The sequence below is a fragment of the Rhinopithecus roxellana genome, chromosome 13, assembly GCF_007565055.1.
Source record: "Rhinopithecus roxellana isolate Shanxi Qingling chromosome 13, ASM756505v1, whole genome shotgun sequence".
Lineage (NCBI taxonomy): Eukaryota > Metazoa > Chordata > Mammalia > Primates > Cercopithecidae > Rhinopithecus > Rhinopithecus roxellana.
This window is the reverse complement of record NC_044561.1, coordinates 123663021-123677016: the sequence shown is the minus strand read 5'-3', so window position 1 is coordinate 123677016 and position 13996 is coordinate 123663021. Positions and strand designations below refer to the sequence as shown.

Below are 13996 nucleotides of genomic sequence, written 5' to 3'. Positions count from 1 at the left end.
TGACCCATGAGTGTGTTTTAAATTTTGATAGTGCATACCAAATTGTCTTCCAGAGGCCATGCCGGTTTAAGTTCACAAGTTTTCAGAGTCCCTGTTTCCTCACACCCTTGCCAACACAGCATGTTATCAAATGTTTTGTTCTTTGCCAATCTGATAGGTGGTTTTAATTTGCATTTCTCTTACTGTATTTCATTGATTCTAAGATGTCACTGATTCTAAGATGCATCCTGATTTCAGAGATGTTCACATGTAAAAATGTGGCTGGGTGCGGTGGCTCACGCCTATAATCTCAGCACTTTGGGAGGCCAAGGCGGGCAGATCACGAGATCAGGAATTCAAGACCAGCCTGGCCAACATAATGAAACACCATCTCTACTAAAAATACAATAATAATAATAATAATAATTAGCTGGGCGTGGTGGCAGGCACCTGTAGTCCCAGCTACTTGGGAGGCTGAGGCAGGAGAATTGCTTGAACCCGAGAGGTGGAGGTTGCAGTGAGCTGAGATCGTGCCACTGCACTCCAGCCTGGGCGACACAGTGAGACTCTGTCTCAAAAAAAAAAAAAAAAAGTAAAAACGTGTATCTTCAAATCACTGAAATACCATATGTTGTGTGAGATTGGGCATCTTACTGTGAGTTTAAAATGCATTTGCATTTCCTCATCTGTTCATGCCCTTTTCTTATTTTTCTTGGAAGGCAGGGTAGTAGTGGTTAAGAGTGTAGGATTCCAATCCCAGTTCTGCCACTTACAAGCTTGTGACTTTGGGCAAGTTACTTAACCGTTCTGTGTCTCAGTTTCCTCATCTGCAAAATGGGGATAATAATGGTACCTACCTTATAGGATAGGTGTGAAGATTAAATACATTATTATATACAAAATACCATGTTCCTGGAATATGGCAAATGCTCAATAAATATTTGCTATAACTGTCATCTTTGAGTTATTTTTTCTTAATGAGTTGCAAGGGCTCTTTATAAATTAAGGAAACATCCTTTTTATTCCCCTGTCTCCCCGCCTCAGACCCCTGGTTTTCATTCCTTTTTCCCTGACCACAAAAGTAACATATAATACAAAATTCAGACATTATAAAAATTGTATCAGAAGAAGCCAATGGAAACAACTGAGATGTCCATTGATAGAGTGAGTTAATGAAGTGCACCAAGGCCTCCTGCCCACCCACTTCCACCTCTTTTTGACTGTATATTTCAAAACTACATCAGACATTAAATAAGATGTCTCAGCGCTATGGCTAGACACACCTCAGGGAACCATGACTCCACATATATGCCATAGAATTTCACTAGCAAATGCATCACACATCCTGTTGGGTTTTTTTTGTTTGTTTGTTTTAGATGGAGTTTCGCTCTGTTGCCCAGCCTGGAGTGCAATGCTGCGGCAACCTCTGCCTCCCAGGTTCAAGTGATTCTCCTGCCTCAGCCTCCCCAGTAGCTGGATTACAGGCATGAGCCACCACGCTCGGCTAATTTTTGTATTTTCAGTAGAGACGGGGTTTCACCATGTTGGCTAGGCTGGTCTCGAATTCCTGACCTCAGGTGGTCCACCCGCCTCAGCCTCCCTAAGTGCTAGGATACAGGTGTAAGCCACCATGCCTGGCTTCATCACACACCCTGTTAACTACACATCCCTTCCCAGGGATTATCCTCTCTGTCTTCTGCAAGTCCACAGCCCTTCCTGTCAACAATTTGTCAGCTTTACTTTCTGTAGCTTATGTTATAAAAACTATAGCAAGAGGTTGGGGGTTTTCCTTAACTATAAATAGGAAATATGAAGGTTGTGGATAACATTATATAATTTTTGATTTTCCACCTTTCGAATATACTTTTTCAAACGACTCATGCCTTTCACATCCCAGAGATTCCAAACCAGCCCTAGTGTTTTCCCACTTGAGAACAGAGTTCATGAATGAACATTGCAGAACAGTCAGGTCTATATGCCTCTCAACTGAACCACTGCATCAGCTTCCTGTATGGATTAGGTATGCTTTTTGGTGGTAGGTAACAAAAACCTACCTTTAAGAACAACTTAAGCAACAGGCACATTACCTCACGTCTTCAGAAGTCTGCAGGTGGGCAGCCCCACGATTCCTTCAGTAGCTCAGCGATATCACGCAGGATTCTGGTTCTAATCATTACAACCTCATATGGTAGGAAGGAGGAAAGAGGACAAAAATAGGCTTTTTCTTCAGCTTTTTTGTTCGTTTGAGACGGAGTCTCACTCTATCGCTCAGACTGGAGTGCAATGGTGCAGTCTTGGCTCACGGCAACCTCTGCCTCCCAGGTTCAAGTGATTCTCGTGCCTCAGCCTCCCAGGTAGCTGGGATTAAAGGCATAAGCCACCACTCTCGGCTAATTTTTGTATTTGCAGTAGAGACGGGGTTTTGCCACGTTGGCCAGGCTGGTCTCGAGCTCCTGACCTCAGGTGATCCGCCCGCCTCGGCCTCCCAAAGTGTTGGGATTACAGGCGTGAGCCAGGGCGCCCAACCTTCTCTTCAGCTTTTATGAGGGGAGGCAAAGTTTCCAAACACCCACCCCGCCATGTGGGGACATGGCAACTGGACTGTCAGTAAACAGTGCCCAACACACCTCTCTGGGTTCCCTGCCACCAATATTGCTGCTGCCCAGTTGGGTGTCCTCACCCTGTCTCCTCATGGCAGCACGATGCACTTTGCAGAAAGGCAAACCTGCCTACATTTTGCTCAAAACCTCCCAGGCTCCACCTCCCTCATCACAGGAGAGTCAGCAGGTGACACAGGATAAAGAGAACTGGATTCCAAAACTGATTTTACTCCTTCCTTGTTGTGTGACCTTGGAAAAGCCATCTAACTCCTCTAAGCCTCAGTTTTCTCATCTCACAAATGGAAATGGTAACAGCTACTTTGCAAGGGTCATTGAGGATTAAGTAATAATAGCAGCTAATACTTATATTGCACTTAGTGCCAAGTGCTTTTCTAAAATCTCTAGTTTTATTAACCATTTTAATCTTCCCCAAAATCCAATAAAACAAGACTCTTATCCCCATCAGCTGAGTTTATCAGCTCAAGCGCACAGCGGCGACCAGGCGCAGGCCCCGGGAGGAATCCCGCTCTGGGGACCGGTTGTGACGTCCAGGAATGGGGCAGCGCCTCTTCGAGGGAGGGTGTGCGCGGGACGTACTACAACTCCCACCAGGCACCGCGCCAACGCCAGCCTACAATAACCAGCATGCCCCGGGCTGTCCCGCTTAACCTCTTCCTGCGATGAGCTCTGCACGGTAATTATTATTGTCAATTTTACTTGCCAGAAGTTTCCTACAAGAGCCAAGGAATCCATGCGAGTAGACATTTACGGGCATCATGGATAAAAGGCTTGTGTTTTAATCCTCATCCTCCACCTGTTAGCTCTGAGTCTCAGTTTTCTCATTTCTAAAACGGGGATAGTCACAGGAGTTGCTGCATCGAGTTGTGAGGATTAAAAGCTGGATGTAACGGCTTGGTAAATATCAGCGCTTCTAGCGTCCCTTCCTCCTCCCTGTGCCAAGGGGTTTTAGGAAAGCATTTTATCTCCACAGCAATCCTATGAGGTTGATACTGCTATCCTCATAGAAGGGGAAACGGATACCAGGAGAGGTTCAAGCGTCTTACCTGAAGTCACAAAGCACACTAAGTGATGAAGGAAGACTTGAACCTAGAAAATTTAACTGCAAAAGTGAGTCCACCTTAGGAACCCAAATGCTTCCACCTGCTACTGATGCTTTACAGTGACCCCAAGTCCAGGGCAAGTATTTTCTGTGCTCCCCAAAGCAAACTTGTATCACGTGATACACGAAAAGTCAAGTTGCTTCACCTGTAGCTAGTGCTGGCACTTTGAGAGCTAATTACAGCTGAATTTGACGTGGTTGAAGGAATCGAGGAAGACTTCCCTGAGGGGGTGGTGCTGGATCTGAGAACTGAAGAGTGGAGACAGCACAGGCAAAGCCCCTGAAGTGGGAGAGAGGCCTTGCGTTCCAGGGGGCTTGCAAAGGGCCAGTGTCGCTGCAGAGGTACAGAAACTCTCAGGCGCAGGCTGTGCCAAGGCTATGATGAGGCAAGTGGGGGACCTAGGGTGCAGATTTTTTTTTTTTGAGAGTCTCTCTCTGTTGCCCAGGATGGAATGCAATGGCGCGATCTCGGCTCACTGCAACCTCTGCCTCCCGGGTTCAAGCGATTCTCCTGCTTCAGCCTACCGAGTAGCCGGGATTATGGGCGCCTGCCACCACGCCCCGCTAATTTTTGTATTTTTAGTAGAGACAAGGTTTCATCATGTTGACCAGGCTGGTCTGGATCTCCTGACCTCAGGTGATCCGCCCACCTCTGCCTCCAAAAGTGCTGGGATTACAGGCATGAGCCACTACACCCTGCCCTAGGGTGCAGATTTTAAGGAGTCACTCACCTGCAGGGCTGTACAAGTGCAGAGTCAGGACCTGAGTGAAAGCCCCGTTAAATCTGATGGCCCCATCCTCGTCCCAGCCCTGGGTGCAAAGCCTTGTACACAGGGTGTCCAGGCATCCTGGTTTGCCCTGGAGAGCCCTGGTTTCCACTTGCCATGGTGAGATTATAATAGGTCCTCGTCCTCATTAGGTGATAATCTATGGTCACTCAACTTGTAGAGTTTGTATTTTATCCAGAGGGAATGGGGAGCCACTGAAGGCTTTAGCTGGAGGGTGTTTTGAGCAGATGTTGGTTCATATAGAGAATGGACCATGGGGGAGAGAATGGAAGCTGCTGGGGTCTTCCAAGTAGGAGATAAAGGCAGCTTGTCCTGAGTGGAGAAGTGAATGGAGCGGGAGAGATGCAGAGCAGGCATTGTTGTCAGACAAAGGTGATGAATTGGATGTGCTGGGTGAGGGCTTCCAGCTTCCTTGTCCCTCTATGTTTAGAGTCCTGGTCCTTCTGCCAGTATTTTGCTCTGTGACCTTAAGCCAGTCCCTTCACCTCTCTCAGCTTCAGGGTCTACATCCATATAAGGGCTTCTCAGACAATTTATAATATAGGAGGAGTAACTTCTTGGGTTTATTTGCAAAAATATTTCCTGAGGGCCTTTGCACAAGCTGTTCCCTCTACCTCCTCATTGTTAGGGTCTCTGTTGAAATACGACCACCTTAGGAGGCCCTTCCTGACCATCCTCCGCTGCCCTTTTCTTGGTTTATCTCTAGCCTATCAGAATTGTAGTTTCCTGTTTATTTACTTGCTGTCTATGACTAGAATGTAAGCCCCTGAAAGCAGGGATTTGCTTCTTCAGAGATGTCTATCCATCCCCAGCTCCTAGCACAGTGTCTGGTACATAGTAGGTGCTTAATGTTTGTTCGGTTGGATGAATGAATGAACGAATGAATGAATGAATGAATTGGGCAGATGGTTAGCAAATGTTTTCCCTGCCACCTTACTGCCCCCAAATCATTTAGCTGCATCCACTTCAAGCCTTCTCTGGCCGGGGAGCATCAATCCTAGAAGCCAGATCATCTGACCTGGAGGGTGACGATTCAAATTCAAATTTGAACCTGGAGGTTAAAATTCTGTCTGTCTCTGCCACTTAACAGCTGAGTTTAGATAAATCGTTTAATCTCTCTCGGCTGCATTTTTCACATGAATTCTGAGCTTGTGGAGATGTGGTGAGGATCTAGATAGGAACCAGACAGGAAAAAGCCCCAAGTGAATGCGGCGCTTTTGTTTGAAGCTATTTTTTCTTTTTCTTTCACAATCGCGCCTTCCCAAGCCTAGTCACCCCTGCCCTTCTCACTAAGCACGTCACAACCTCCCTCGCACCCGATGTGGGGGGACTTGCAGGTTGCTGAGCCCTCGAGCACGCAGATATTGCCTTTCTCTAAAAGGGAAGGAAAAGAGCCTCCCCGGCCACGGGTCGCGCAGGTCTCCAGAGCGGGCGTCAGCGGCGGCGTCTGTGCGTGCGCGCGCGCGCCTGCGCATCAGGGCCAGGGTACGGGTGGGGGGTGAAGAAGGGGCCGGCCTTCAAGCAACAGCGACGCAAGATGGCAGCCACCACGGGCTCGGGTGAGCGGGGGCGCCGGGCCCGGCCGGCCGAAGGGGCATGGGCTTGGGCCGGGGGCTGGGGACTGTCAAAGGCTCCTGCAGGGGGGCCAGGGTCCCCGCGCCGCCTGTATCCGGTGGGCTCCGCGGCAGCCACCGGCAGGCGGTGGCCGGAAGCACGGGCGGGGGGCTGAGGGGCCTGTGGGCGGCGCGGCGAGGCCCTAAGGCTCCCCCGGGAGGCGTGAGGGCCCCGCTGCGCTACCTGGGGTAGCCGGAGTGGGCGAGGAGCGAGCTCCGAGGCACTCCTGAGGAGACCGGGGCTGGCGACTCTTAAGGGGCGATCAAGGGGTTCCCTAGAGGAGGAGGCGCCCCACAGCGAATGGAAGTCCCATACTGGGTGCCAGGGGTGCGGCTGAGGGGGGGCCGTGGGATGTCTGGAGGGGACATCAGAGGAGCCCCTCAAGCTGGATGGGAGGAAGAAGCGGGATCCCGAGGGGGTGACTGGAGAGGATCCCCTATTGGTTGAGGGGACGGCTCCGGCGTTAGTTTTAGAGATGGGGTTAGCCGAGGAAATAGCTGTGTTGACTAGAAAGGAGGAGCCTTGGAGTGGCTGCTTTTGGGGATAATTAAGGGAATCTCCGCATGATAAGTGACAGCAGTGGGGAAAGGATTCAGATGCCAGAGGGACTTGATTGCAGTGATAGTGAAATGACCCCATCATTACCAGTCTCCTATTCGAGGATACAGATGGATTGCTCCATTTTCGGTTTCAGGGGACAAGGCCCGACTGGGGCAGTTGGTGGAAGCCTCTGATATTGAATGAGGAAGAACAGGTGAATTGGGAACCCCGAGGATGTCTCTTTGGGAGTGGGGATTCAACTGAGGGAAGCCCCTGAAATGAGTGAGTGGAAAAGGTCGGGTTCCAGAGATGTTTCTTGTAAACGAGAAAAGTCTCCTCTTTTTGAATTGAGTGAGGGAAGTATATCCTAGAAGTGTCTCTTCTGTGGAGACACTCACTCTCATCCACTCCTTTGATAATTGGGACAGATATGTGGGTTCAGCTTAGAAGTTCCCCACTGGCTGATGGGAGTAGGGAGGTGAATAGATAAAATGGAAACTCTTGGGTGAGGCTGCACCCTCGGGTGCCTGGCAGTGAAGTTGGCCAAAGAGGTTCTCTCAGATGGGGTGAAGATGAGTTACCTCTGATGGAGGAAGCAAACAGGACCACAGTGTTCCCCACTGTGGGGCTGCAGGGACACCAACCTGAGTACGGCAGTCATTGGGGTATTTAAGGCCACAGCAGGGGCAGTGTTGGGAAGGAATTGGTGATCCATGAGAAACAGGGTGAGGGAGATTCTTTACAGTGTTGCTCCTCTGCGGTCTCAAGGAGCCATACTTGTCTGATGGTTGGGGTTCCCACCAACCATCAATAAAAGAAATTGAAAATGGGGGATCTGACTGAAGTGACCCACCAGAAGCTGCTGCCTTTTGCATTTAAAACAGTGGGGTCTTCTTGCAGCATAGCGGAGACCATGAATCCTTCTACTCGATTTTGGTTTCAGCTGGAACAGTGCTGAGTCAATTCGTTTACCAAGACGCTGCCCCAGGCACTCCCAGAAGAGAGATTCTGAGTCAGGCCAGACTGCTGGGGGAAACTTCTCACCAGAATAACACTCGTACCAGGTCGTAATGAACCAAGGGGCCCAGTGTGCTGGCGGTAGCCAGCAATAAGGTGCTGTTGCAGCTCAGCCCTGCTTGCAGTCACTGGGTTGGCTACCTACAATCTGAGTTAACAGCTGCCCGATTCTAACTTCTGGAGACCCTGACAGTTAAAAAGTGAGTGCTTCGTAAATGGCTATGGTGATCAGATAAAATGTCAGCTGCTCTCTAGTGGAATACAAGAGCATTTGGCATGGTTTAGATAACATAGAACAGGCTTTGAGGTGCCCTAAAATGGACTTCCCAAAATTCTTTTTGTCTGTTTATTTAACAGATATTTACTGACGGCCTATTATGTCCCATTGTGGATAGCAAACAAAACGGACATCGTCTGTGTCCTTTGGGAGCTTCCATTCGAGTCAGGGAGAGAAGGCTGTTAAGGGGTAAATAAGACAATTTCAGATAGCAGTAAGTGCTATGGAGGAAATTGTGTGATATGATAAAGAGTGTCTGGAGAGGTGGTCAGGGAAGGCTTCTCTGAGAAAGTGACATTTCAACTGAGGGAAATAATGGAAAGAGCCAACCCTACAGTGTCACAGGCAGGAGAGAGGGTGGACTGTGAGTGCAAAGGCCTTGTGGTGGGACTGAGCTTGGCATGTTGAAAGAACAGGATAAAAGGCCTTAGTGTGCAAGCAAGGCTTGTTAAAGAGAGGAGTTGAAGAGACATGGCTTTGGATTTGACTTGGTGTGAGGGGAAGCCATCCAACAAGTATCTGGTATGAAGTAGGCATTCAGTAAATATTTGTTGAATGAATAAATAAGAGTCTTAAAAAGAGGAGTATGGCAAGATCTGACCTTCGTCCCTAGGCAGTGAAAAGAGTGCAGGGTGCTAAGAGTCCCTAGGCAGTGAAAAGAGTGCAGGGTGCTAAGCAGACCTTACTTGGGTTAAACTAAAATGAGTGTGCAGGCCTTTCTGCTTTCTAACCCTGAGAAGTCTTCCAGGTGTGGTCAGGGCCCTGCGGCCTTCCTTAGTCAGGTTTAGAGTGAGGCGCTTGATTAATCTGTGCTTCTGGTTGCCAGGAAACAGCTGTGAAGCCTTTGAGTTCCTGTAAGGGCTGAACTTAGTTTTTTATGGTCACTGCTTTCAGCATTTGGTTACACCGCCTTCCCACTTCCTTTGGTTCTGCAATGTGTGATATCTACATATGTTTTAGAGGGTGGAACTGTGAAAAGCCCACCACAGATCCTCAGAATCCCCATGTTATGACAGGTGACTTCCTCCTGCCTTGGCCAGGATTGCAGCACATCAAATAGTGACCCTTGGTTACCAGGCCCTTCCTCTCACTTAGCAGCCCACGGGCTTCCCTGACATTTAATCAGAAAGTAAGTGCCAGAGTAGTAAGCCCTGGTGGGGCATGATTTCAAATTTGCATACATCGGAGTGGCCTCATATGCACATTCAGCTTATAAAAACTTAACCATAAGGCTGGGCGCGGTGGCTCATGCCTGTAATCCCAGCACTTTGGGAGGCCGAGGCGGGTGGATCACAAGGTCAGGGGATCGAGACCATCCTGGCTAACACGGTGAAACCCCATCTCTACTAAAAATACAAAAAATTAGCCAGGTGTGGTGGCGGGCGCCTGTGGTCCCAGCTACTCAGGAGGCTGAGGCAGGAGAATGGCGTGAACCCGGGAGGCGGAGCTTGCAGTGAGCCAAGATCGCGCCACTGCACTCCAGCCTGGGCAACAGAGCGAGACTCCGTCTCGAAAAAAAAAAACAAAAAAAAACTTAACCATGTGGGCAGCAGAGATTAGTCTTCCCTTCCATTCAAGGGTCTTCCCCAGAGAGAGCTGGAAATGGATGAAAACACACAGTCCCTTAGTTGTTCTCAGTTCCTGTGTGTCTCACTGTGTGAGCATCTTATGCCAATTGTAATTAAGTGCCTTTTTTACGACATGGGCCCTGTATTCAAAGAACAGCCTCATATTGTGCTCAGCCAAAGAAATAGTAGCCTGCCCCAGTGATAGAGGGGAAACTGGCTTTGTTGGGCTAGTGCAAGCTTGTGTGTGTGTGTGTGTGTGGCGGAGTTTCGCCCTGTCACCTAGCTGGAGGACAGTGGTGCAATCTTGGCTCACTGCAACCTCCGCTTCCCAGGTTAAAGCAATTCTCCTGCCTCAGCCTCCTGAGTAGCTGGGATCACAGGCACATGCCACCACGCCCAGCTAATTTTTGTATTTTTAGTAGAGTTGGGGTTTCTCCATGTTGGTCAGGCTGGTCTCGAACTCCTGACCTCATGATCTGCCCTCCTCAGCCTCCCAAAGTGCTGGGATTACAGGCATAAGCCACCGCGCTGGGCCGCCAGCTATTATTTTCTTAAGAGATTACCAAGGTTAATTTTGATGATCATGATTTTCCCCCTTCACATTAACTTAAAACCACTCTATTTCTACCACCACATTCTCTTTTCTCTTCATATCTCTGTCCCTCCCACCTCCCCCCAAATTGTAGCTCTGCAGAAATTTGATAAAAGTAGAATACAAAATACGAAGTCAGGAATCCTCTGCTTAATTTTGAAGGGGCACAAATGAAGTTCAGAGCAGCACATTTGGCAAAGTAAATATTTGAATATTATTACTGTTATATTGTTGATAGTGCTTTAGAGTGTCCCATGGACTTTGACTCACCTGTGCTGTTGTCTCATCTAACTCTCCACAGCCTGGTCACCAGCCAGAGGCAGTATCCATCCACATTACTGAGGGAGGAGCCAAAAGCCAAGGGAGACTGGTGATGCTTAGACTACAGCCCAGGCATTTTTATCTCCCGTTACCTCCCCAGCCTGCTCCAGTACCTTAGGAAGGAAAAGAAAAAGGCATGGATTTAGGGATATGTTCTTCCTAGGTCTTGGAATGTTTAATCTTGGAGAGAGAAAGGGCTTTAGTAAGAAATGTCTGCTGCTACCCATTTCAGGAACTCTTTTTATAGCATCTCTGGCCACTGTTTGTCCTCTTCTGGGTTATGTGCTATCCAAGGAGAGTGAGGTCCTTTTTTAAGGAAGCTGTTGCTTATATTTTATACTGAATAACTTACACCTCTTGGGCTTGGAGCCCCATCATGGCATGTACAAAATAGTTCCTCATCCTTATTTACATGCAAGCCATCAAACTTCTTTTTAAGTTGTACTCCTAGGGTTAACTAACTGCTAGACACTGTATTAACTACATTATCTCACTTGTCACAGCAGACCATTGTGAAGGGCTGTATCGATTGTGAAGGTGAGGAAACAGGCCAGGAGAGGAGTGACTAGCCTGAGGTGCAGAGCCTGGGTGCTCTGGGACGGTGTTGCTTCAGGACACGTGCTCTTGGCCAGGATGATCGTTCTTCCAGCCCCCATTTCCTATTCTCTGAGGTAGGCCTGCAAGCATCTTCAGCCATTGGCATGTCTGTTGTTGTTTCTGCCTTGGCTGTTTAGCTTATTCGTGGGTAGATAGCAATGGCCTCTCAAGTTGTAGTCTTTCCTCATCTTCACATCCACCCTGTCACAAGTCCAGTAGGTATAACCCCAAACTAAATGCCAAATCCTCCTTTCTGTCTCCACTCTTGTCATCCTAGTCTAACCAGAACCATCTTTCTCTTGCCTGGAAGATGGAAAAAGCCTCTTGCTTTCAGTCTTGGCCTTTCCACTTTCTATACAGGAGACAGAATGATCTTTCACAGACATAAAACAGAAACTGCCACTCCCCTTCAGGAAGCCCTTCCCACTGCTCTTATTACTGAATAACCCATCCCTATTCCATAGCCCACAAGGCCCTGCCGCCGTGACTTCATGTGATATCATGTACACCTCTGATCTTGCTGTGTCCCCAGATCTTCATGCGCCTGACTGCTATTCTTCAGGTCACAGCTACCCAGAAAGGCCATCCCTGAGCACTCCATTCAGTATAGTTTTTTAGTCATTGTCACAGCTTCTTGTTTTGCTCTGTTTCTCTAAAGCACTTAACCTTACCTGAAGTGTTGTTTTGTTGCATATTTTCTATGCCTTTTCACTAGGGCAAGATTCTGTCCCATCTGCTGTGTCCCTAGCGCGAGCACAGTTCTGGACCAAATAGTAAGTACTCAGTAAATATCTGTGAATGTTGCAGTGAGTTAATTCAGGATCTCTTTGATGTAGCCAAATGGATACATTTGACAATTTGCGGAGAAACAATGTATCTGATAGGGCAGAAGCAAAAGTGGCTATTCAGCCTTTCAAAAAACTAAACCTCTTATTTTTGTTTGGTGGTATTTATAGAGGTACTTGATCATAGAATTAACCGTCTTCCTCCCCTTCTCCAGTTGTCCTGACTCGTTTCCCACATCTTGTTTCCCCCCTTGTCAAAGAAAATCTGATGCTTGGCCTTGGTCACTGACCCTAGCAGCAGAAGAGCACAAGGTCTTGTATTCTGTCACCAGCTGTTGTCACATCGTTGGACTGTAAAGAATGACATATTGCTACTAATTCTTCCCCTAGAATTCCCCTAGAGCAATGCGTCCCAAACTAGTATACCTCAGAGTCACCTGGAGGGCTTGTCAAATTCTTAGGCCCACGCTTGGAGTTTCAGATTCAGGAATTCTGGGCTGGGGGCCTGAGATTGTACATTTCTAGCAAATTCGCAGATGAGGTCCAGGCTGCAGGTCTGAGGACTAACTTGGAGAACCATTGCTCTAGAGAAGGAGAAAAAAAGATCTCCTGGGCAGGCTAACTAGACAGCCAGACTACACTTGGCCGGTTGCTCAGAAATAAAAGTTACTTGATTTTGGCTTTATGTCCAGTTTTCAGGGACGTTGAATCCCAGTGCATCACCTTCTATACCTCCTCATTTTCTGAAGTGGGAGCAGTATCAGATTCCTAGCTCAGTTCACTGTCTTCCCTGAATGGGCAACCAAACCATTTTTATCTAGCAGCTTTCTTTTCAGGAAAAACCTCTGAGGTTCTACTTTTTTTTTTTTTTTTTTGAGACAGAGTTTTGCTCTTCTTGCCCAGGCTGGAGCGCAATTGTGCAATCTTGGCTCACCGCAACCTCTGCCTCCTAGGTTCAAGCGATTTTCCTGCCTCAGCCTCCCGAGTGGTTGGGATTACAGACATGTGCCCGCACACCTGCATAATTTTGTATTTTTAGTAGAGACAGGATTTCTTCATGTTGGTCAGGCTATTCTCCAACTCCTGGCCTCAGGTAATCCACCCACCTCAGCCTCCCGAAGTGTTGGGGTTACAGGTGTGAGCCACCACGCCCAGCCAGTTCTACCATTTTAATTCAAGACCTAGGCCAGGGTTTTCCAAGATTGACATGCTGGGATAGCTGCTCCTTGGTGGCCATGATTTTCCCAAAAGATGTTTTAAAGAACTTCAGAATCCTTTTTGTGCCACAAATATTTTAGTATGTTGCTGTGTTTCAGATTACTACATTAAATGTTTTACTGTGACATGGTATAAAGCTCTATCAACTATTCATGCTTTTTAAACCTGGTTGCCATATTTTCTTTGCAATATCCTGCAACTGCTGACTTTTAAGTTTATATTTTGCTAAGAGAATAACCGGCTGACTTTTGATACTGACACAGATCCAGGAAAAAGCCTTCTGGAAAGAATACTTCTGAAACAATAGGAACAAATATTTTCTTCAAAAAGTCTTGGATTACTATGATCTTTTAGCACCTTGGTGAAGTTTTCTTAACATTTTCATAGTTCACTTTTTAATAGTCACAGTCTATTTGATTATACTTTATCATTAGCTATAGATTTTCCTAGTGTACCTCCTAGCTATTATAGAGCCTGTAGTTCTCTTGGTTTTGCAAGATTATAAAAGTCCTTTTTTTTTTTTTTTTTTTTTTTTTTTTTGACGAGTCTCTGTTGCCCAGGCTGGAGTACAGTGGCATGATCTCAGCTCACTGAAACCTCCACCTCCTGGGTTCAAGTAATTCTCGTGCCTCAGTCTCCCGAATAGCTGGGATTACAGGCATGTGCCACCACAACTGGCTAATTTTTGTATTTTTAGTAGAGCTGGGGTTTCACCATGTTGGCCAGATTGGTCTCAAACTCCTGACCTCAGGTGATCCACCCACCTCGGCCTCTCCAAGTGCTGAGATTACAGGTGTGAGCCACCGCACCTGGCCTATAAGAGTCCATTTTTTTAATCTTCCATATAGTCACTTGATGCTGTTTCTCCAGCTGCCTTTTTGGTGTCAGATTCACAGAGAAATATTGGGAATCTTAAAATTTATGTTGATTCAATTGATTAAAGTGCTAGAGGACCAAAACATATGTTAGAGTATTCTTGG

At 47.4% G+C, this 13996-nt stretch overlaps 1 protein-coding gene across 1 annotated transcript in view; it reads left to right on the top strand.

The window, feature by feature from the left end:
• The first annotated feature begins 5965 nt into the window (after positions 1 to 5965).
• LOC104678523 (ubiquitin-conjugating enzyme E2 variant 1) overlaps positions 5966 to 13996 on the top strand; it is a 34445-nt gene continuing 26414 nt past the window's right edge. Inside the window, 1 exon segment of the mRNA XM_010383841.2 lies at positions 5966 to 6046. Within this exon segment, the coding sequence (XP_010382143.2) occupies positions 6025 to 6046 (22 nt within the window). The 5' untranslated portion in view covers positions 5966 to 6024.